A 26,745-nucleotide genomic window follows, 5' to 3' on the forward strand; every position below is an offset into this window, starting at 1 on the left:
TATGCTACACGATGTATTTATCATGTCCTTTATTCGAACACTGTATTTACCTTTCTTTGATGATTTATATATATATATATATATATATATATACATTTTTTTCAATTTTGTCTATATATACCTAAATACATAAATATGTATCTATATGAACAAATAAAAATAGTGTTCGAATATAGGAACATAATGACGGTGTAATCGTATCTACCACACAGTGGCTCGTTAACGAAAAGTTCATTATATGTTATATGAAAATAAAGTGTCTCTATCGGGATTCGAATCTGCGGCCTCTCGCAAGATACGTAAGTGTCATACCATTAAGCCACATATAGGCCTACCTTAGTACATTAATACATTATTTTCACCCTTATAGGCCTAGTCGTGATTAATTTTTAATTTCCGCATCATTAGTTTTAAATAATTACACTCTTTGTCTGGGATAAACTTTATCAGCTGTGCGTAATATATATTACATGTATTCCATCTTTAATTTTAGGTTTGTAAAATATAAATTGATTTTTACATAATATGTAGGCCTATGTCATTATCATTTTTAGCAAAAATTATATACATGAAAGCAATTTCCACGATAGCAACATTAGATAAAGATTTCACTTACCTGATGCCACACACGTTTACTATTGCTATTAAACGCCAAGGTAAAATAATGCGTTATTCGAACTGATCAAATGTGTTATAAATTACTCAAAATATTATAATTTCATCTTGTATGGGTCTCTAAGGAATTGATAATTATTCACTTGATTATTATTAATACACCGTTAGGATATTACGACGAATCTTGGAAAATCGTATATAAAATTGCGCATCAACATTGGTAACATGAAACTGCAACAGGCCTTATCATGTATACACATTCTTATTTGTTAACTGCATATTTGTATAGTTTAATGCTGGTGATTGTCTTATTCTAGATACGGTACTAAGACTGATTAACGGTGCGACTGGAGGTCGGAACCGGAGAAGAGGAAATGAAATGAAATATTGGACGATCTCGGCGTTCCATAAATGTCAACTCCTCGAACACAAAACCGAGTCTAACGCTACAACTTAAGCTCAACAAATCTACAAACGAATGTTTTGTGTCAAAATAAGAAAGATAAACTTGATAAAAGATTACAGATTTGCCGGTGATAGATAGCAGTGCATTGCACTGCTGACGCTACATTTTATGTGAACTGCTAGGCTGCTAGTTGCTAAAATGCATTCCCATGAAATTAATAATCAAACATCCAACGACAATGAAATAGAGTTTGAATTACCTAGCAAATTGTTGAGACTATTGTCAGGAGTGGACTAATGATGTCAGATTTCTAGCTGAAGTCATCACGGGTCATTGTATTTAAATAACGGGAAAAAAACAACTTCAAAAGGTGGATGAATACGTTTACATTTATTTCAATGTTCCTTATTGATTCATTACGTAAAATAATATGTCCTAGTCTATAGGCATGTAAGCAAAATGCAAATTGAAACAAATATGACCACAAGGCCCATTACAACTTATGAGTAAGAGAATTTAATATAGGTACCCAATGGAACCAGATGGAACTACTTTAAAATGAATAAATTTATTAATTTCGAATACGGTAACAACTGACGTGATTATAACGAATACCCACACTTGTTGCCGTACGTAAACGAAAGCATCAATATTATAATTTTTATTGTTAATATTATAATTTTCAATAAAAGAATAATTATTTTGTTTATTGTAAAGTTGTATCATTCGTTTTCACTTAAATTGGCACATCCCATTTGTGTTTAAAAGCTGGCCGATACAAGTTCCCTACTTAAGTTCAATGATGTGAAGAATGTGTTTAGCATAATATCAGCCAAAGTTTCTTAAATAGAGAATGTATTTACAGGGCCATCCATCGAAAAACTGATATGTATCAATACAGTTTATCATAACAGGAAGTATTTGAATCCTAAGAAGATGCTTTAATTCCCCCTTTAAGTCTCTGGAATAAGCAATACTTAATGGACAAATACGACTTATGCAAGCTAGTAAAAATGTATCCCTTGTATCATATTCAAAAGGAATTACGCAGTATTCATTTGGAATGGTAATACCAAAGCACGTTATACAGATGACGTTTCGGGAGTGTGTTCACGCGATGCAATGATAATCAACGTGCATTGCACATTCGTATCAAAGGAGGCGATCCATTAATATCGATGCTACCCTAAGCCGTACATTAAAGTATTAAGGAACAATTTATTTTAGTAAATAAATACCAACCTATAACTGTAGTATATGTTACCGAATCTTTTAATGTGTTCAAATAAATACGAATATAATGTTATGCAACATGTGGATCAGAAGAAGGATAGCGTAGAATTTATTCTGAAAAAAAAAACCAAAAATCAAAAACAAAAACTAAAAAACTAACCGAGTAACAGTCTTGCTGTGTGGATTCTAGTAGGCTTGGAAACACAGAGAGTATCAATCAGATCGATTGAGTAGAATGATGAGGTGTTGTGATGTTTAAGTTCGAAAATATTGTGATACTCTGGAACTGACGAATTACCAAAATAAAGGGAATTACCCTTAATGAAAATCCTAATTAATCAAAATTACCTAAATAAATTACCTCAAATGAAACTGAATTATTAAACAAATAACTTAGTGAAAGTATTAAACGAATAAAAACGTTAAACATTAATAAATGTATTAACTAATAAATCCATAATTTTTAATTGTTATGCTATGTAGGCTACAAACGTCATGTTTGGTGTTTAGTTAACGCCACCAGCAGAGCACACTCTGTCTGGTGTACGTTGCGGTAATTAGGCTTCTAACGAAAATCCGATACATTTGTTTATGACTAATCTAATTCTGATTATTTGGGTTTTTATTTGGGTAATTCCAAATCAATTTGGTCTTCATGTAATTTCTATTATCAGCGAAATTTTGTGTTAGTTGGGTAATTCATCTGATCCCTTAGGCTTGGGTAATATCACTGTCGTTGCATTGCATTTTACTGAGTGACCAAAGCTAAGAATAACAACAGACAGGTTAGAAAGTGTCAAAGATGATGAATTTCAACGCCTACGAAGACGGATAGCACTTCCTACATTGATGAACACCCGGTCGACACTTGACCCATCGACGACTGATGGCGTAAAGTGAAGATAGTGTTGATGACAATTTTGAAGACAGATAATCAATCAAGAAAGTTCAGTAGTAACGTACTAACGGAACCAAATTGAACTCGCACACAAAATCAACAGACAGATGTACAGATGTAAAATATAGTTTAAACTGTAAAGAGTATTTATTGTTGTCATTTTGATTATTTACACAGGGCTGTTATTAATAATTATCATAAATATAAAAATACACCATCTGTTTGATTTAACCAGCTTAAATTTACATTCAATCTTTTACTCATTTAAATGTTTGCTCAACTACGTACGCTTTCAATTGATTTTTAAACGATGAAATATTTTCCAAACAAAGAGACGAATTATATTAATTATAACGTTTTTATTCTTGCATATAAATACCCTTAAATTGGCTGGTACAGTAATAGATTTAATGACACCAGGACTAATTGTATCCAATAGACCTATTTAAATTGCTAACTTTATAGCTTTCCAATGAAATTTCGTAACGTGGATTGGCAGATATAATGCATAAATTAACAGATACAATGCATACGGTAAATAATACCGTATTCTTTACATGAATCCATTGGCTGGTAAGAAATTTAAATACTTTGTGATGAAAACGAATTGCTTTGTTCTGTGTAATTAGAACTTCATAGAATATTTGGTTCTTTTAAAATAATATGAATTTAATTATTATAGCATTATTATTTTTATATGTTTATATTATTTACAATAAATGGGAACTACTGGTATTTAAATCACCACATCATTTAGTGCATACGCATGTTGATATGCAATTTCATTATTGTGTACCGTATTTTTCTTGTGCCTTATGAAAAACCACATTACTGACGGTACCACAGTAAAAATATTCAAATGAATGCTTTTGTACAGTACAGTATATGGTCCAAACATGGCTTGTTTGACGGCATTCGATGCATAGACTTAATTTGAAGGCATTCGTCGCATATTAATCACATATTTATGTTTACAGTGTATGTATACTCTTTTCCCCCTTAGGCCCAATGTTAACGTCAGTGATCCCTTAATAGTCTCCTTTGATTATACTCTGATTAGTACCTGTTTTACATTAAATCGAACAAAAAATAAACCGATACTTAACCTGATTTTAGTGATTACCGCCAGTTTAATCCAAAAATGGAGAATAAATGAGTACCTGCTACGTTGATAATGATGCCATGGGTTAATAAGTATTCTTTAAAGCGACAGTTTCAAGTTTGTGTCATATCAATCAGACCGCATCCGTTTCTTATTCGACTGCGCTTCCTGTGAGCGCCAGACGACGCGACGCCGTCTGTTGATTGCCGGTGGCAGTCTAAACGGATCGTCATCCGTTGTGCGCGCGCGTCGTGTCGTTGCGTTCTACATAAGAATCGCGTCGGCCGACGGCCGTCGGGCACAGTGTGTGCTCGGCTCTACGATGATTTATTTACCACCACACATTAAATAGTGGCGTATCTACGAGGGAACGTGTTCAGGAAATATACGGTAGCTCAATTACGGTAGCTACAACCACCTCATATCTCTTTATTTTGCAGGCTTACACTTCTCACTTAATTATTAATTAACAGAAACCGAATGCTCGGAAGAAGGTTGGATCGAATTCTCCTAAAATCATGAAATGTTACATAGTGATAGGCCCTAGTCTTCCTGTCCCAGTACATTTTCTGTACGCAAAAAAAAAGAAGTTTCTAACAAAATGTTACTTCAATACATTATTCCATTATCGTAGTAAAGGGTGGGCCCTGTTGCTATAAAAAGACTTACTAAAGTCCTTGCCACCTAACATGAGATAATCATGATGGTTTGGAGGCAAACAGAATAATGCATATTTTAGTAACTGAAAAAAAAATCGTGTTAAAGCTGACATAAAGGATCGTTGTTTGTGTTTGCATTAGACCTGCTGAACCGGGCACAGCGGTGAGAGCGCCGAATCACCACTATATAAGCCATGAAACTGCTGATATTTTTCGCGTGATAGTATATTATGATTTAAACATACTTGTCAGAAACTTCCCTTCATAAAAAAGACAGCCCCATATTCGAATAATCAGATGTTAAGTGCAAATGACTATCTAAAAAACCTAAACCACTGTACACATAATATCCTAACACCCAAACTTCCCATTTTCAAAATTGTATATTTGTATTAGTCGTTCCCGATTAATTATTCAAATACACCTTCAACAACATAATATTTTTATTACGGAGCCTGAGAGATGCAATGATTTTATTGCTACTATCTTGATTATAGAGCACTTCGTTATTATAGTAATTCTAAGTATTACCATCGATAATTGTATTTCAACAAGTTGAGAAAGCGTTTACGAAATTGACTGTATCTATCGATGAAATTAACAACGTATGAAAATTGACAGCAGAGGTGTCGCGAGTTCACAAACTCTAGAGGGCGTTTAATGAGAGTCCGGCTTTTGATGAAGTATCAACAATGGTACACTGTTTACTGTACAATGTTCTTTTTAGATATTTCAGTTTGTTTTTTAAAAGAACATATACAGAGATCACCTGAATGAATAATGATCCAAATGAATCTCTTATTGTATATTCATTTACATAGGCCTATGTGATTCTAAAAAAAAAAAAAAAAAAAATGACGATGACAGTATTGGATTGGTTTATTCGGACATTACAAAATATCTAAATTTTTGTACTGTGTATACCGCCTGCCACACTACCGTTCCGACGTTGAGGTAGGGTTGTTGTACCACACGTAAGGTTTATAATAATCATGCATTAAGCTAAGCGTTATGGACATAATGATTGGATAACACTGAGTGGGGCTAACCGGCCTCAAAACCCAAACTTTAATTAAATATGTACGGTACCTTATATAATGCTAAAACTAAACAACATGTAAATGTCTCAGACGATTGATTGATTGCTTATTATTGGATAACAATTACCGTAGTAATTAGAAAGTTATAGGCCTAATAGTTTTCGATCCTCGTATTTAACAGACATTACAGTTACTATTCCTTTTGCAGACACTGGCTGGTAATCAATTAAATGAATTCTGTAGTAAAAGGTCTGTGAATCAATGAAAACCTTATTAATCTGTCTATATCGGAAGGTAATAACTTATATGACCTTAAATGGGCTTTTTAATGTTATAATTAGATTTAAGTGGTTTTTTTTCGACGATTTTATGACCTGATATATTTTAATTTCCTTGTACGAGAGATTACTGGTGGTTCGATGTTAATATCGTGATGCTGTTTGCAATGGCAGAGTGGACTAGGGACAAGGTAAGATTGCAACAGGTTAATACATTCGATCGTTAGCCTATGCCAGGATTAGGCATACCCACTATCACGCTACCGCCTAAAATTCGCCTAAATAGGACGACCATCTAGGCCTAGATGTCTAAGGTTTTATTCTAGAAAAAAAAAATATGGACGCTTGCCTTTTGTATTGAATACAATACATACCATGACGATGGGAAAACAACAATTCATCTGCAAAATTCAAATAACAATAGACCGATACGACCTGAACTGAACTATACTTTGCACGAGTAAACAAAAAGAGTGTGGGCGTTTTTCTGATTTGTAAATATTACTAGCTTTCTATGGATTTACGGAAGGTGCTCTGATTAACCACTAACATACTTTAAGTGTCTTGACACTGTCGAAAAATGGTATACACTTTTAAGAAGACTTGTTGATATTGTCCTGAAATGCCCACTACCTTCCTGCTTGTCGACTTTGAAAGTGTATGGATCTTTTCACTTTTTTCCGATATGGCGCCTAAAACGTTGAAAAATCTCTTCCATACGTACACCGACAGGACGTATATTGGCAACAATCCGATTTCTACCACAATAAGAAGCTAGATTTACGACCCCATCAAATACAGTAGGCCTATGCAATAATTGAAATTAGCTGGAGACTCTCTGGTCTGATCTTTAATTTAATGGGTCGCGATTATTTTCTACAGACGTATTGCAATCATATGTTGATGTCGATGGCCCCGTAAATGTAGTCCATGCACACTAGAGTGGTAAAAAACAACCGACAGGTCAAGCATGCAGCTAAAAAACATGTGTGAAACTACTCAGTACACTATTTAAGCCTAATGGATTGGGGTACAGGGTAATCTTTTATATAAATACATGCGGTTGGTTTGGGCAGGGGTTCTACTAGTGCCGTGTTTTACTGATCTGATCAATCTTTACACTGGATTAAATGTATGTTAGACAGTCATATCTGTTAATATCTTGAATTTGTTGAATTAAGCCATCAGCTAGACCGAATATACTGTTGTTTAAGGAAATAAAAGAGATCGTCGACCTGACAACACAATTGACGACAAGTGCATTTATCAATGCATTATGGCAAGGAGGTGATTATGGTGACTAATTCAGCGTATAAATGTGGTGTTTGATTTCGGCAGCAGTAAACATTGGAAAGGCACCGGAGCTCAACCACACAGAAAACCCGCATTGATGAAACGGTAGATCACATTCACGTCCAAAGTTCAAGGCAATACTGCATCGTTCTTTAGCTACCAGAGACTGGTTCAGCCAAAACAAGCCGCAGAGTGTTATACTGTACACTTGTTATCATGATTATTATTAAATGATTCAATGAATTAATTACTGGTTGTCAACCCAATGCGTGAGCCATCTGATGACTAGTGGTCGTCGAGCATCGGCCATGTAAACTGTAATTATTAACACCTACGACGAACATGATCAGCTGCTATCGATTTACCCCCAGATACAGACCGTTGATCGCATTGCTATTAATAACTTGCTTTCACAACCTGATTACGTTATGAGGACATATTGACCTTGACTTGTTCGTGGCAACATTGGATAATAAGATCACGGTGTAATGGTAGGCCTTATAGCGATCGACACAATACAGACGGAAACGGCACACCACCTAGACCATGGAGGAAATGTATATCATTCCCTTACTATGGTGTTTAATTCCAGTAACAAAAGGAAGTAGGCCTATAATTAGCTACTAGAAAGTTGTATATGGCATGTGAATTATTAATGTTGGGCTTATTTTTTGATAATGCCAGGGAGTTGTTATAGTCACTACAACAACTCCCTGATAATACACGCCTGTATCCTCTATCTAAACCCCATTATTAATGAGGTCAAACATCGCCTGATTTATGGACGTGAGAATAAATATAGGCATACGGATTAAAGATATAGGCCTCAGCAGGCTGATTGAGGAAAATGTAGGCCTAGGAATACCCAAACGTTTGAACAAAACATTATTTATTCACAACAATGAAAAAAGGCGCTTACAAATTAAAGAGAAACGGATTATTACGGATTAAGCAAATCAGCAGTGCTAATGACGGTAGTCTATAGAGACACTTCTGGGTCATAACGGAAGCTTGGTACCGGTTCATCTAGTCGAAGTAGTACTGTATATATTTAATACTTACTTAGATAAGTATACATTATATTTATCCTTAGGCCTACAGCATTACATCCATAACAAATAATCCTGCTATTACAAAGAAATAAAATACTGTCGCAATAAGAAATACGTTAATTATGATTTATAGACTGCTTATATGACATAATCCTTTAATAGTGCGAAAAACATTCATATTAATGCACGCATAATCTTTACTACACCAATGTTTTCATCCCCAAGAGAAGTCAGGTGTTTACAACCCCAAGTATCAGACACATAAAATGGCGGATCCCCTCCAAACAAATCCTTGTAGGTCCATGGTAGGCCTACAAGGAGGTATAACGCCTAACGCCTCCTTGGTAATATGGCGCTGCTGTTGCCGTTACCATATTCCTTTGGGAGCTCGAGTGGGTACTTGAAAATAACATTTAGGCCAACATTACAGTACTTGAGAATGTATATATATATATATATATATAGGCCTATATATATACAGGGCTATATATATACATATATATATATATATACATATACACACACAAATTTGTTTAAAAAGTGAGAGCTAAATAAAACCTGAAAATGAAACTAAAACACCACCTAAACCTATATACTGTAATTACAAATTAAAAATCGAAAAAGAATTTTAATTCCTTTGCTTAACTATTATATTTCCAGATTAACGGAAGCTTAAATAGTATCATTCAAACTGTAATAAGTCTTTCCATAATATTGCATAAGCCTATCAATACATTTCTGCCATCAAATTGAAAGATGTTTGTAGTAAAGCGTCTATTAATAAACTGTTTGTTGTATCTGCTTGATATGTCGTAAAATAAACATACAGCAATCGGTGGATAATATGGGTAACAAATTATATAACCATTTATAACTACATTTAGATGTACGGTGGCCTTTAGGGTTGGACATTGTGGCAATTTGGTGGCCGAACCCGTTCACACGGGCCATACGCCTTAACGTCTCATTACTGCTTACATGGGTAATCACTGCAATTTACAAGGGCAAATAGTTTAAGGAATGTGACCAGACTATACTACATGTCTACCTATTATATTACACTATATTAAGTCTACATTAATTTTATATAATGCATTTTACGCTAGAGAAAAAAACATTGTTAGCTTTGGCAGTAGTTGTATTAATTTATAGTTACATAATACAGTAAGTAAGTCGGCCCTAAGTAATATTTATTACTTTCTTTGAAATCATTACAAAGAAAGACAAAAAACGATCACAGTGATAAAAATGATACAAAAACAAGATCAGAAAAACATCATAAACCCACCCTGCTTATAGAAATGAAACATAGAAAGCAGAGGACGGCCCTTCAAGCCCAAAGGCTCAGTTTTGTTTCAGAAGGGGTCCCCAAATAATAATAACAGTAGATATCTTCACAAAGGAAACACATTCTAACCAACAAAAGTGGGTCAATATGTAAAAATCTGCAAAAGCTATTACCATTCAGATTGGATCTATTGGGAGAGAAAACCCTCCTAAAAAGCTTCTGGTTGAATTTTTTAGGCCTTGCTTGGGCAACCACCTGTCAATTAAGTTCCTCACTTTCATTCAAAATTGCTCAATTTACATGAGCAATTTCTGTGCAAGCAATATTGAAGGTCATATTATTGCTAGCAAGAATGGCTCCATGTGAATTGGGCTTTAGAAAGACGGTGCGCCATAGCAGTTAATATACACACAGACCCTACAGGGTCTGTGATATACACAAGGTAAACAATGGAATTGAACCGGGGACCAATATCGCAAGCGTTACTACCATCATTCAAGTTAAATGCCCATGAAAACTGTAACAATTTGTTCGTAACGGTACAAACTCATCTTATAGCATTGAGGGCGTGATTCGATTGACATGAAACTGTTTGCATTATACAACATTACAGTGTGTTCACTGTGACATATAGTAACGCCCTCGCAGTTGAACTAATGAAAGTACATCTTATGGTTGTTAAAAAAAACAAATGTTTTTCATCGACACAAGGAAGTTTAGTATTGTTAAAATGTCGGCCATAGCTTTCAGTTACGTTCATGTAATATAGGTTGGTTTGATGTCTGCCAAGGACGATATACTATAGCGAATTGTGCTTATGTGCAATGGTTTTCTCTATGTAATTTCTGTTACAAAAAATGTGATTGTATTTTCAATACAGTAAATCTATTACACATAATATTACACAATAATTTAAAATTTATTTTTATTACTGCATTCTGAGTACAGTATTATAGCTGCAGTATCTAAATGTCAAGCAAAGGTAGACGCTATAACCAATCAGTTTTAATAATTCTTGAAATTAATTAATTGCTGGGCCGTACTCGTTAATAGCCACACAGAGAGGTAAAATATTAACGGGCAATCTACTCCAGCTGAAATACCACACCGCGTTAATAGGCAAGCAATTGTTCTAAATGAGTTAAAATAAATATTACTAACGACGTAGTGGCCGCACTACGCTAGGCCAATAGGAATTATAGTAAGGTTTGATTGTTAAATACGTTAACCAAAATATGAGACGCTGTAGGCTAAGGAACATTGTGTAACATGATTGTTTTCAAACGTACAAGGCCAAAATACTCACATCGCAGGACACATAACGTGAGAATATATTTAATTATTTTTCTTGACAGCTGGAGAACCGGTCAGCGCTAATAAAAGCACTTCTTTTAATATGGTCCAGCGTACCATAAAAAAAAATACATATGCAAACATCGAAAGAATATGTAACATAAAAAATACTGAATAAAAAAAACTTCTTATTGTTAATAACATTAAGAATTCTGCCTGGGCATTTAAGTGCGCTTGCTATTAGAATAATGAATGAAATGCAAGACGCCTTGTATATTTTCTTCAACAGGGATAACAAGGTTAAAAGTACGATCTTCTGAAATATCAAACATGTAATTTGTTCGATCGATACAATATCAACCAATGATCATTCATTTTATTGTGAACAGAAAATTGTGCTGAATATTTTACTAGACGAAGAATAGGCCTGATATTGTCCCGAAAAGAAACAGTTTAATCAATTTTAATCGGCTTCTTATGGGAGACTGTAGCTGAAATAATGATGAAGCTGTACATTATGAATCCTTGTAAATGTAGGCCTACAGTATACTGTTAAATCAGACGATAAGCATATAAACATGAGATAATGAGATAGGCCTACTGTACGAAGTAGCTAATTAGGAATATAAACTTCATTATATATTTAAAGTGTACTTTGATCATAAAGGCGCATTGATCGCGAGTTTTATTTACAGAAGTTAATCAGTATATATATATTTAATACGGACCAACCGACCTATATCTGGGGATATTATATCAGCATCTGGACGAATTAATTCGCGCTAGCTACATATCACCTAGCCAAAATATTTGCTTTAGTACCGTAGAGTGCTTACTTAGTCAAATAAAATTTCAACAATTTCTGTTTAATGAAGATTTAATTGTATTTATTCTGTGTCTTTCCTGTTATACGGTGAATTGAAACGAATTTATGAAAGCAAACAATTAGCACAAGACAGAAAGCAATATGAAGTGACTAGTAGATAAAGTAAAAAAATGTAATATTTCGATTATTTGTTATTTGAGTAAGGATCTACTGGTACAGTACTAGACCTATTACATGGGTGGAGAGAAAAAAAAAATCACCAAAGCTCAAGCCTAAATCTGTGCTTTTCAGTGAAAGGGAGATAGGTCTACAGTATAGCCACAGTGAAACTGAGATGCCCTAGGTTGTGATAGGTGGCAGGTCAATAACCAAAATTATTGATTGTTTATTACGGTGGAAAGCACAGTTTCTTTAAAAATTAGTTCGCATACACCGAGTAAAAATAAAGATAGACGCTTGAGTTGCTGTATGACCGGGGGGGGGGGGATAACAAGCACCTTTTCATGATTTATTCATTCATAATTATTGATTGATCTTCAGGTAGTAAAATATTCATGAGCTATCAAATTTCAATTCCCATAAACCTTGACTGTTAAGCATAAACACTAGAACACGTTCTTCTTTCTGTTAATCTTGTTATTAATAATTATATTTGATCTTTCCTTCGCTCTAAACGTTAAGGTAATAGTGGGCCTTTCTCATCTCATAGGCTTACTTCATTTTTCTCACTTTCACTCACACTAATCCTACCCTTTTGTACCTTGTCACCTTCCAGTTTTTCTCAACACATTTTAAATCCACCGAACGCGTTCTTTCCTCACTGCTATGGATTAATTGGTCTACAATCTATCTCTATATTTCTTGTTTGACTTATAAAAGTGCACTATTACAATACTAATAATAATAACACAGATCGGCGCCATCTATCTAAACCTTACGAGACAAACAAATAATTACCGTACCCCTAGTTAAAGACTACACGAACAGCCATGCTTCGTATACAAATTTTATGTAAAATTAAATCCTCTACCAATAAGAATACGTTTAAATCTGTCTGTTAGAAATTGCTTAATGGAATAAATGGTTGCAGATGGAATCGATGTGTGCTTAAGAAAAGAGCATGCATAACTGAATTAGGAAAAATCCAATTTAACATAAGCTTAAACATCAATTTGTTCTTTGGTATTTGAATTTCATCGTCAAGGATTACACTGCAGAGAAGACTTGCTTCCTAGGTTATCCGAGTAATAAAGTTGACTGAATTCAATTAATCAATTAATCTATCAATCAATCAACTAAACCCATAATCTTTGGAGTCGTTTTAGCAACAGTCGATGTCTACCAGTCACTTGAGGTATAAAACCTCCATGTTATAACATAACAATTTAGACAATTTAGCGGTTTCATAGGCTTATTTAATCGATTTTAGAGTCTACTAATATGTAGAAAATACATACAGTATAACTTTTTTTCTCCCCGACGAATTGTGCTTTTTCTTTCCGACGGGGGGGAACAGCCCTGCCCCCCCCCCCCGTTGGCGCCACCCCTGGTTGAACTTGTACTGTACGCGGCACATTCTGACACCTATTACTGATTGAAAAACTTCAATTTTCACATTCTCTGCTGAAATCATCATTACAAAAGCAAGTTTCCCCCACCCCCACCTATTCCACTTAACCTATGATAAGACGAAGACATTTCTGTAGTAGTTGGAATAGTGCGGTAACGCGAATAAAACGTACACTTCGACAGTGTCATCTATAAAGGTCTTGCTATGCAAACAACTAAGGCATTAACGAACAACCTGTCCTTGTCATATCACTAAACATGTCAGAGGCTATATAGAAATTAGGGACTAACAACATTTAACAGTTGCTAGTATTCTGTACTAATTCCATATAGGCCTACAGTTTTGAATTTCTCATCAAGGAAAATTACTTCATAAACGTTACAATAATAGGCTATTCTAATTATACTAAATCTAAGTTACGAGTTGCCTTGGCTCCAGCCAATGCGGCAGTATTGATCTGCAGATATATGAAATTCTTGTGCCTGTTACATGAAAAACAGACAACAGTTTTGAAATTCAACTGGTAGAATCCCCTCTCATGTGAAGAATGTAACCATAATAGTTATGTTTACATCTTGATAGGAATACAGTATCTGTTAAAAAGGAAATATAGACAGATTTTAAGAGGTCAGATCTGAATAATTAGAAGGTCAATGTATGTGCTTGACGTCCGCACTTCGTTACCTACACTATACCTCAATGCCTACACAGTGGAGTTTTAATAGTAACAAAAATTGTAATTGTCATTCATCTTAATGAAAATGTGAAAACAGATTCATCGCCAATACACTCATAATACAGTGCCATCCTTCCATCCATGTACGTATCATTTGCCTTTAAAATCGTGCCAGAGAGGTACATGTAGGCCTAAATATTGTACTACAGTACAAAAGAGAATTTACAAATATCTAAGCTTGCATACGTTTTAACTATTACCTTATTATAGTATGGTGTATGGTGTTATCGAGATAGATTTTAGAGTGTTTTAAAGATGTCCTGGGTCGCCTCTCGTTACACCTGTAATATTGGTCCCTGGAGGCAGACAATGTGACAGTAACTGGCAAGTAAAGTAGTTCTGTAGTAGACCTAGTCTAAATCCTAAACTATAAAATGCCAGGAGTTTTATTGTATTTTATGACGTCATCCCCACTCAGCTTCTTGTAAAAGACTCATGAGATTAAACACAGCCTGATAAAAAAAAAATGCTAATAGTTCATTCTATCTTCACTTGATAATACAATTTCAATTGGATAAGATGTGTATTATTAAAAATAATACTTAAAATTAAAAAGAAAACAATGATAAAATGTATTAATGACGAATATTTCGGGCACGCCTGAGTACCCTTTCTTTGAGGAGGGACATAAATTGAAATGTTCGTGTTAGATTAGAGCTTACCGTATGTCAACGTATGAAATCGTTTCATTTTTATACCGCCTTATATTTATCTGTGAGAAATACATCGGATTTTATCATAAACATAAATGTACAGATTTTATTACCTCTTGCTTTAGTTGCGGTTATTTTCAAAGCTTCATCGATGTCTATCTCATCCTCACGCAAAACATAAAACTCTTTAGTAAAATTTCCCTCACGGTCAAAAGCCTCGTATATACCACTACATAAGAAGAAATGATCCCTAATACTGTTCTCGTTAGTTTCGTCTGAAATAATTTGTGTAAAAATCTTCCAATTGTACAACTTAAAGAATTCCACCAACGCACGTCCCATGTCGATATACGTAGGGCCGGTTCGAGTTGTCGTATTGAATTCGCGTAAAGATTCCTCTTTTCGAAAATCAGGAGCAAGGGCGGCGGGAGTTACCAGAGGCATCTGCCAGACGCTGTTTAGACGTGCAACGGATGCTGCAGGGTACGGGCAACAGGGTCCAAATATTACTTGCCCGTGGTACTTTTCCCTGAGATTCAATGCACTGACCTGTGCTATTAATGGGTCACATTTTACGTCTACAAAGATCGGCTTCAGGATATAGTCTCCAAGTAATCCGGATTCGTTTACGTAATTTAGCGCAAGATCAATAGACGGTAGAACCAGTTCTCTTCTGAACGGCAAAAACGTTCGTATTGGAATGGAAGTTTTATTTGTAGTCAGCATAAAAAATGCATATAACGTACCGTCATCTACCTTCGCATTGCAATCACATTCCTGGGTCTCTACACCACCCACTTCAATTGACACTCCTATAAGTACCACTGCTACCACCACCACCACCCATAAGCCGTACCTCATTCTGGCTGGGCAAAGTTTGGAAAGATTCAAGGTTCAAGACTACGTCTGTACTGTGTTGCTTATTGAATTTGAGCAATGAAGAGGTGTTACCTTTTCGCTATTCCAAAATATTTCCGGCTCACTACAATAAATGCCATAGGGTGAAAAACGTGTGGAAATCGAGGAATGAATGTAGATAGCATACAAGCGTATATTCAAAATAGACCCGGTCACAAAAGACCAATTATATTTCTCAATTTAGGCATGACAACATGTCGTCAATCGATCAGGTCCATATCTAACATTCGACCATCGCTGACACGCAAACAAATCCGAAACCCTTTTATACCAAATCAATCAGGATCCTACCAGATAAAGTATAAAGTACAGGTACGTACACCCTAGGGCATAGGCTGAGCCAAACATAGGCAGGAATCCAGAACTTTCACGCCAACAATGCCTAATAATCCAGTGAAAGAATAAAAATCCCAGTAGTCGATGGGGCGGAGTAACTACACACACTTGTTTGTATGCATGTACATACTGACGACTCTCTGTGCTACGTGAGCCTCATCGTCCAGAATCAGTGAACACGCTGTGATAAGTGTGAATGGCACAGTTGCTGGTTCTGATCACCAAATAAAGCTAACAACAGCGCCACCACTATTCACACTCTTAACATTCGAAGGATACAGTTATCTTTTATATCGAAAATTGTAAACCAAATAGGTCAAAAGTTCAAGATTGTGATGATTTTATAGATAAAATGCATTGCACTAAAATGCTGAACTAATAAAAAATGCGTCCACATGTTGTGAAATGACATAGACGTGAGACGTATTGAGGGGCAAAATAACACCGGATATTGGTGTTATTACTTTATGCAACGATTAACTGCTATCTTCCTCCTTAGATGATAATAATATTTATGCTCAAATCAATGATGACGATAGGATTTACCCGACGGAGAAGACAGGCGATTCCTCGATGGGGGAGTAAGTGGACGGTAGCCAGGTGGCCACCCACACCGTCATTTTTGAGAATAGAAAGGCATTTAATCGCTTTCAGAGAGTACCATAATCAGTAAAAAATACATTTCGTTTTATCCCCTACCACTTGACCTCCCAGATGGGTGAGGGAGCCGGGCTGCCAAAATAGTGATGGGAACGGGAAGGGAGATGGGGGTGCGACGATCGCTGAATAAAAAAAAAAGTTTCATTATTACACCTATCACATCATTTTAGAAAATACAGTTAGCAAATACAGGCATCGTTACATGAAACAAATATATCGCTGCATTATATTTTCAACTACTACTGTTAACTCAATGTACGTTATGTATTAACAACTGCGGTAGGTATAAGTTGATGGCACATTGGTGTACTTTGTCTACTCGGTTTGCTTCGATAAATACTCTTTTTATAAATCATAATTTTTAGAATTAGGCTTAATGATGCAAACAAGTAGAATCAAGTGAAAGCACGACACAACTATACCGAATTATGCCAAGGGTCAATGGAAACGGCAATTATTCAGTAATTAAATAAAAAAAGACAAATCGAATGTTAGTAATTCGTTTGACGATAAAGGTGAACCAATCAACCAGCTTCAATTTAAGTACACTACTCATTTTTTATCAATGTCCTTGTTTCAACAATGTATTTCAGTATAGAGGGCGACAAACAATAATTTGTTTATATCATAGCAAGCAAACGGAGACAAGCTCTACGATTAGATTGAACGAAATAATCAATTAATAACGTTATTTCTACTGGAATTCGAATCCGGTTGTTCAGTTTCTCTTGCAACTGAGACGATGAAATACTGGTACTGGTTTTTTTCTTTAAATTTTCTTTTAAGTTAGAAAGTTTAAAAAAAAAAAATTGTACGACTAAAAATGTTCAGCATAAACAAATATTATTTATGAACTCAGGTAGAAGAGCGAAATATAGTACACGAATGATATAAAATATTCTGTTTAATGAAAATGCCACGCAAATCTGAAAAGCAAAACTGTAAGACGTCTTAGATAACAATGAGGGCGGTATTACATTTTTGTTCGCGATCAGAAGATAAATAATCTTCATACGTTCAAAATAACTAACCACACTTCTCGAATCATTTCATAGTACAGTATCAATGTTTGCTCACTATTATTAGGTTTTACTAAATAGTTTAATCTATGCAGATAAAAAAATCATTATACTGTTTTAGTCATCAATTGGAAATAATTATACAGGCTCAAGCCTATGTAATACACGTGCCTTTTTAGTAAGGAAATTCGATACATTTCATAATCAGATATAACGTAAATAATGCAGGCAGAATTACCAAACGAATTATCAAGTGACGACGTTTATGTAAACAATTATTTCATTATCCATAATTATATTTACATCCACATCGGCATGTGATAATTTGGTGATTTTGCTCGCCTAACTAACTAATATTATCATTTAAAAAAAAACCTATACTAAATTTTGCATAAAACGACGTTACTATGTAACATACCAAATGCTGCAAGGTTCACCTCGTGTACAAAACGAAATTCGGAACGCGTTTCCGAAGCGCTGAACGCCAACGTCACTAATTTGAATTGCAAAAACATTTCAGAGGGTCGCGAGAATATTCCTGACCAGTGATGGCTACAGGATCTGCCCGACAGGAGCTAAAGGCCCCGACTGCTGGGGGAAGGGTACCACCGGTGGGGGTCCAAGGGCGAAGCTCCCTGGAAGCTACGAATATTTGAAGAATTTTGGTGAATTTTTATTGATAGGCATCAAGCTACCGTAATATGACTTCATGTATGTTTTTTAATGTCGAAATTAACTTCCAAAACCGAAAATGTTTGAATAAAACAACGAGAAACAAAGAGTGCAATGTAAGTAACCAACTAACTTATTTTCAAATCCGTTTTCCATTTTATATCATTTTTTTTAAATACCGTATTACATTACAATACTATCCTCCCACCATGGCGAAATCCAGGTTTTTTATATAATTCATGTGATTTAGTCACTTTATTTACTTGTTCACTTAACAACTACGGTACACTAGTAGGCCTACAAACAAGTTCCGGGAACCAAGGAGGCCAAGGCCTGTAATTAAGCTCCCGGACTAATCTAAATTATTTAGATTAAACTTAAGTAAAATAATAATAATAAAGAAAAAAAAAACAGAACAAACAAGCCAAGCCGGGAAGAACTGTACAAATTAAACAGATGAATGGAATAAGGAGCGCTTTGGGCCATGTTGTCATGAAACATATCTATCATAACATACTTAGTTATCATTATTGTTATTACCATTATCATTATTATTATTTTTATCATAACATACTTAATTATCATTATTATAATTATAATTATTATTATAATTATTATTATTATTATTTTTTTTATTATTATTATTAGTAGTAGTAGTAGTATTAGTATTATTATTATTATTTACACACAGCGATATATTTCGATAATTTTTTTTTATAGCTTAGTTTTAAATTGGTTGAGGTGAGTAGCAGATTTAATTGTTTTAGGCAAGAAAAGTCAGTATTTAGATCCAGAGTAAAAAAAAAGTTTGGTCTTTTAGTTAGTCAGGAAAAAGGAATATGATATGAAGAAACCTGGCGGGTGGAATATGAATGAATATTTGAATTCTGAGTAAAGCAAATTGCCAGAGCAGATGGAATTCCCCCACAATTTAGATTATACATGAAAATCCCAACATTTAAATCAAAAAGGTCCTTTATCTGCAAAATGCTTAGGGATAGGAAAAGTGGTGGAGCGTGAGCCAACCATTTTGCGTTGCAAATGCATCTAACCGCCCTCTGTTGTATCACGTGGACTCTGTTAATATGAACGCCACTGGCTTTCCCCCACGGAAGAACACCATAATTTAAATATGGTAGAACGAGAGAGTTATAAAGCAATTTCATCACACATGATGGGACAAATTCTTTAAGTTTGTGCATAGCACCAACGTTGCGGGCTATCGTCTTACATAGGTTCTGAATATGTACGTCCCATGCCAATCGGTCCTCTATATAAATTCCTAAGAATTTGATAGCTGGAACCCTAGAAATTTCATTCCCATTCAGTAAAATCGGGGCAGGGAGTTCCTTGATAGTATTGCTGAAAAACATAAAATTTGATTTGCTCGTGTTCAATGAGAGGCGATTGGCATGGGTCCATTCCATAATTTTTACAAGTTTACTGTTTGCAGCGGCAATCAAATTGTGTACATTATGATCAGAAACAAAAAAATAAAAATAAAATAAAATCATCAGCAAAAATAGTTAAGGAAAAGACATTAGAACATCTAACAAGATCGTTGATATAGACAATAAAGAGAAGCGGTCCCAAAATGGACCCCTGTGGAACTCCACATGGGACATGCACCTTGCTATAGAGTCAAATCCATTAAGAGACACGTATTGCATTCTCCCTGAGAGATAACTTCTGTACCACTCCAACGCCCTGCCACGAAAACCATAATGTGAGAATTTTTCTTTTGTCCAAAGCAGAAGTAATGTTTCCAACAGCGTCAAGGAAGGCGTGCGTGGTAGAATGCATCCAAACGAGCATTGTCATAGTAGAACGTAAACTATTTTAAATTAGTCTCATTGAACAGGGGCGGATCCAGAATTTTCAAACGGGGGAAGGGGCATTATTGCATTCTTTTTTTCTTATTTCAATATATATAACATTAATATGCACTGACATTTTAAAAAATAGTGTCGAAAGGCTGTTTCGACACTTGACACTGTTCTGCTGACTTACGTTCAAATGTTTGAACGTAATTAATTCATTGTGAAGAATATCTGTTGTTTCATGGGCTTAATTCAATGTGAAAATTAATATATACGGTACCGGTAGTCGGATACCGTAACTTACAATAAAACGGAAAGGGAATTTATATTGTTGTTGTTATTGTTGTTGTTATTGTTTTTATTATTATTATTATTATTATTATTATTATTATTATTATTATTATTATTATTATTATTATTATTGTTGTTGTTGTTGTTGTTGTTGTTGTTGGGCTAGGCTTCCCCGACGAGGGGGCTATAGCCCTCTCAGGCCCCCTTTGGCGCCACCACTGTTCCTAAATACTAAGAATTCGGTAAAGCTCATTTCAAAACTTATTGATAGGCCTAATATTAAAAGAAGCAGGTCATAAATAATGTTACATTGTGATGAGTTACTTCTTCACTTTTTGAGTTCGTTCGAGCCTTTTTGACGAGGGGTGGGCATTGTTTTTTGCTAAGTCATCAAATCGACTGTGCATAAGTCAACAATTTGTGTAGAAAATATTCTCCATACTATAAGAATATTCCGAACATGATCGACGATAATAATGCCTCGTGCACTGTGCAGAAAAGCAGAAACGATTTACCACAGCCACTTTGTATTCAACTTTGCTATCAAATTATACTAGCTACTAAAAAAACAAGGCAATATGTCAGAAACCAGTCTCATTATGATTTTATCGAGCATCAAGTAGGCCTAAGTAATCAACAAACATGACAATAGCCTTGTGGTGTGACGATAATATGCCAATTGAGTCACCAAATAATACGGGGTCTAAAAATGGGTCGCCGCCTGAAAACTTTGAGAAGGAAATGAATTTTCCCTGTCTCCGACCGTGTGTACAGTATAATCAAGTTTTCGAAAACCAATCGACAAAAAGCGATTTGTGATGATAAAAATAATCAATATAGCGCCCTCTATATGCAATAAGACTATTTTAACCTGTCAAATGGAATCGCAGTTATTTCAAGTTGTGCTATACGAAGCTCAATAATTCAGTTACTAAATGATCAGTAGATTTTAACTGTCAATTGCAATGAAAATATATTGATTATAAAATAGATTTTTTTTTTCCTGCTGAAACATACTAATGATAAGACGAAGTTTGAAGAAATATTCAGTAGGGTCCTTTTTACTGCATAAAAATAATGTGCACATACTGCAAGAGAGACCAACGGCTTATCTTTTCTCCCGAAAGACGATGAGCTATTGTAAACTTACATTTCAGCATTCCAGCTGAACATAATGAGAGCAGTTATGAAAATGTACCTAAACCCAGGTCTATAAGGTTCCCACTCCCACACTATGCTATACTAATCTATATTCTTGAAAAGACTTGAAAACTATAGCCTCAACATTCGAATTGCTTACGAATTGCTAACTAAATGTTTTCCTTGCGCGTTCTATGTTCTTTTCACTGATCTATCGGATGGGATACAAAACAATAACGACTTTTATATTCTGTGAAAATAAATCACACACAACTGAATTGTTTAAATCTGACTCATTTGCACATTGAATCGCGTGACATGAACAGCAATTAGATTCACCAAACGGGTGGATGAGGTGAAATCGGACGCTGGATCAAGTAATAACACAGAGATTTAGCGCTCATTACTTGCTCCATTTACGGAGAAACTGTGGTGGATATGTAAATAGCGAAACTGATTGTTAATACATATCATTACTGGACTGCGTCTACCAGTACATCTTACTTTTGATAAAATGGGGAAATAATAGCGTTTGTTAGTACTGGTAATAAACAATCTGCAGTTAGAATTACTTTTTGATCGCCACTATTGAGTGGATTGAGTGCCTGAATCCCTTTATATTGTATTTATTAGAATTACAAAACACCCCATTACAAATTAGAATTGTATAGTTATTACACTGGGCTAGTACTGTAGTCTAATTTTCTGTCCACTGTGTTTCAGTTCTAGTCTTGCCGAAGACACATTGATCGTGTATAACGCCCTCTGTGCTTTTATGCGAATAAATCAAAATACCTTACAACTAGTACTCTTTTATTATCACATGAAAAAGTATGTACATGTACACTACATATCTAATTTACTATCTAGCTAAATTCGCGTTGATAGATAAAAAAACAAAACTTCTTTAGAATAAAGTTTGGTTTCCATACAATCGCTACACGCTATCCCCGACAGCTGATTGGTCGATCGAATCGAATTATACAGGGCATGCAGAAAACTGTTCACACCTTTTACGATGATACATCGATTACAACTTTAAGCTGGAGTAATTAACATATATGACATGATGTACGGTACTTGAGAGGAAGTGACAACGCTAGAGAACACGGCCACCTAACTAGATCAGCCTAGAGAACCGATTGTCGTAAAAGCTGTATGTATCTCCCCTAGTAAGATTTAGAAGGATTATTACTATTCCAGACCTCTCAGTGCTCCTGTCCTAGGGACATCTGAGCTGAGACGAGCTGCTGTATGTGGGTGGAGGGTCTGACCCCTAAGAGCCTCAGCCTCCTTTTATCTAACATAAAGAATATTTATACATATTTTCCAAGTATTATTGTGCTACCTGACGGTACCGACGTTGTCGAACGAAAGTATACGAATAATGCTTGAGCATTCTAGATTTTCTGATAAAATGGGTGGAGGCAGAGATACCAGTTACTTAATGGATAATAAGAGTTAATGTTTTTACTTCAAATTACATGATTTCAGTACAGTATATTTTCTTCAAATACATCAAATAAGAGACAGATATATATATATATATATGCCTATATAGTTTTGTTAATAAAATGGATATTTTATTGACTTATATTTGATTGTATTGCATGTATGCAGAATTAAAATGTTTGATATTGAATCTGTGCGCACGGGTTTGATCGACTGGCATTATTGTTAGTGGGGGCCTCGCCCACGCAGACCTACTAATTGTTTGGTGGGTCGTGGCCTACCGGCCCACCCTGTGGCGCCTCTTATCTCGATCTGCCGATCCACCAACAGTTTGCCGGTCCCCTGTAAGCTGGGTTAGGCTGTCCATCCGTGGGTTCGTCGGTCCCTGGTTTTACGATAGCTGGTCCTTTCGACCAGTCGACCTGTAACCTTCCTGCTGTCTGTCTGTCTATGTCCTTCCGTTTGTATGTCCTTCCGTCTGTATGTTGTGTTTAACTATCAATCACCTCTAGACAGACATTTTGCTAAAGCTAAACGAGTGATTGGAAATGTATAATCGAAGACTTATCTTTCATTTATCTAATTATATACAGGTGTAGATTAACACCATTGCATCACATATTGTCAACGATAACGTCAATATATAAATCGATCTTTTATGGAATAGGCCTAGTATTGAATTTATTCATAATGTATTGGTTATTATCATTTTAATGCGTATTTAAAATACTGATCTTTAAGTCTATGTTAATATGCTGTACCTTTAGGCAATGTTAAGATAAATGAACGTTGAACGTTAACTCGTGTTCTTTTACTGCACATTAGTGCGTGCATACAACGATAATGAAAGTCTGGAACCCACGGACAATTTTGATAAGCAAATTATTTACGATATATTTTAAAGGAATAATTTGAAAGATAATATAATCAATCACATTCAGTTTTCGATCTTATTTTTTATTGTGCTAATGTCTAATTTCTTTATTTTAATTCAACTTGCACTGTATAAGAATGGACTTGCATTCTCGGTGTGTGCGCATAGCCACATTAGTAGGCTTTACACGTCCGAATTGAGGTGTGTAACTTGCAGTTGACATCCTAATAACTCGTCTTAGCCGAAGTGTTCGACTCTTGCTAATTTTGACTGACTTACTACCGGTATATCGGACGCGTACAATTATTTGAAATTAAGTGGAAAAATATTAACATTGTCAATGTCGGTTAATAGGTACGTTTAACCGTTTCAGAAGAGTCAGGAGCCCCAGTAAACTAAACTTAACTACATGCTTAGCTATAATATAAAAAAGTAAGTTCAAAAATAAAATAAAAAAAGGTGAAAGGCCCTTTGATCAATTGGTCCATTCCATATGGAATGCTGCAGGAATCGAAAGGTGGGAATACCTTTCTGATGAGTTAAACCGCCCTCTATTAGCTGACAGTGGTTTCCCAGCTCAGTGCCGTACATTCTTTTCTTAACAACCCTGAGCTGAACGAACCTCATCGTATCTGCTGTATTAAGAATTATGGAAGGCCGTTAGAGTATCTTCGGTTATGTGCAAACACTCTGTTATGTGGTTTGGTCATGACTTTATGTGGTTTGGTCATGACTTTATGTGGTTTGGTCATGACTTTATGTCGTTTGGTCATGACTTTATGTGGTTTGGTCATGACTTTATGTCGTTTGGTCATGACTTTATGTGGTTTGGTCATGAGGTTATGTGGGTTGGTCATGATGTTATGTGGTTTGGCCCTGATGTTGTTGCACATAATCGAAGATACTAACGGCGTTCCATAAAGAATAGCCCTCAAAACACCAGTGGCTGAGATATCAGATAAGATGATACGACATTTAATTAGGATGTTATACGAACATAGGAACTGCAGGAATTAAATGAATTTAATTGAAGGTTCAAGCAGTGACATTTTGGGTACCGCTGAGACGTTCTGTGAACTGATCTAAACTGACCCAGTAGACAATTTTTATCTCAGCAGCACTTTCTTGACACACGTGTATATCTAAACCAGACATCAATCATAATACACATCGTGATTATAATATAAACGGAAAAGGAACATCACTGACATCTCACGATACAGCAGGTCCACTCTGTAAACAGATAACGAATTATGTAAACACGGAATACATTATATTATTATTGTTTTTAATATAGTAATTAAGTAGCACTATTATATTTTTATTTGTCAAATTAAGGCTGCAAATTATATGTGCGTGTTTTTCATGAATACAGCACAGTGATACACGTGCAAAATACAAAATATTATAGCTCCAAACAAATTTCTTGACACGTTCCATGTAAAGGAACGTGGATCTAATCTTGCCTAATTAGTATATTGAAAATAAACCCTACGTAAAATTATGCCATAAATCAAAATTAGATTACCGTTGTCATTTCAAAAATTCGATTGCCGTTGTCATTTCAAAAATTCGATTGCCTTATCGATCTTTAATGTATATACACAATATTCACGATCATTAATTTTAGATTATTATTCGTACTCGTTAGAGTTGTTGCTTTGTTCACCTTCCAATTTCGTTCTTTGGCTCAATACTAGAGGAACAGCATTTGTAAAATACAGTAAGACGATGAAAACACCAATAGATGTCTTGACAAATTGAGTCTTGTATGTCATGTAAATTTGAGATACTGTATTTAAGGAAATATAGTGATATTTTTACAGGATTTTTCTGATAATGATGTTTATTTCATGATAACAAATGTTCTGAGTTGATTTAAATTAGTTAGGCCTAAAATTGTTTTTTGAGGCACATTTTGAAAGTTTTCTTTCAAAATTGACAGGAAAACCAACACAAAAATTACAGGTCCTTCTCCTATTAAAGACCTCTGCAATTGAAAACCACCTCCAATTAAAGACCACATTTCTTTGGTCCCAAATTAACATTTTTTTTAATCTTTGTTATTCTATTTAGAGACCAAAGTCACTAAAGTCCATAGGAACCCGGGTCCCAAAAGTGGTCTTTGGAGAAAGACATATAGTTGTATACGGTATTTTTAGTGGCGATTTACTCTAAAATATTTTTCTGGACTTTTGAATTTGAAAATGATCTTACTCCGGTTGTTCTCAACCTAGGAACCCGATCCAAAGACCCAAATACAGCCTATATAATAATCTATCTAAATATATCAATTATTCTTTCTTCATTTTGTACAACATGATTCATTTTGTCACGACAGCTCACATATTTGCAGATGCAATAGTTGAAGATATTTAAGCACTTGAAATTATTTCGGTATGGCTCAGTGGTGGCGCCAGAGGGGCTGGGGGCTATAGCCCCACCCCCGTCGCGGAAGCATAGCCCCCCCCCATCGGGGAAGACGATAAATTTTGTCGGGGAACAAACAAATAAAAAAAAATATTTACATGAAATATTCGTTTAGCCACCATATTGTTTGTGCTACGTATTTATGGTTCTACAGCTCCAAACTGTAAAGTCATTATAACGTAATATTGTTG

General features: G+C 35.1%; 1 protein-coding gene across 1 annotated transcript; it reads right to left on the minus strand.

Moving 5' to 3' along the window:
- Positions 1-13,561: 13,561 nt before the first annotated feature.
- LOC117108097 (atrial natriuretic peptide receptor 3-like) lies at positions 13,562-16,418 on the minus strand. Its single transcript, XM_033249992.1, has 2 exons — positions 15,056-16,418; positions 13,562-14,146 (listed from the first exon to the last, which is right to left on the minus strand). The coding sequence occupies exons 1-2, from the start codon at positions 15,801-15,803 to the stop codon at positions 14,070-14,072; spliced, it is 825 nt and encodes a 274-aa protein (XP_033105883.1). The 5' UTR covers positions 15,804-16,418; the 3' UTR covers positions 13,562-14,069.
- Between the last annotated feature and the right edge of the window lie 10,327 nt (positions 16,419-26,745).

Source organism: Anneissia japonica, unplaced genomic scaffold (assembly GCF_011630105.1).
Source record: "Anneissia japonica isolate Jap-2015-1 unplaced genomic scaffold, ASM1163010v1 scaffold287960_len3192837_cov198, whole genome shotgun sequence".
NCBI lineage: Eukaryota > Metazoa > Echinodermata > Crinoidea > Comatulida > Comatulidae > Anneissia > Anneissia japonica.

Coding starts and splice junctions, on each gene's coding strand:
- LOC117108097 (XM_033249992.1), bottom strand. CDS start 15,803: ATGAGGTACGGCTTATGGGTGGTGGTGGTGGTAGCAGTGGTACTTATA. Junction 14,147..15,055: donor AACCGCAACTAAAGCAAGAG/GTAATAAAATCT, acceptor CCTTTTTAACAG/ATACTGTATTCCTATCAAGA.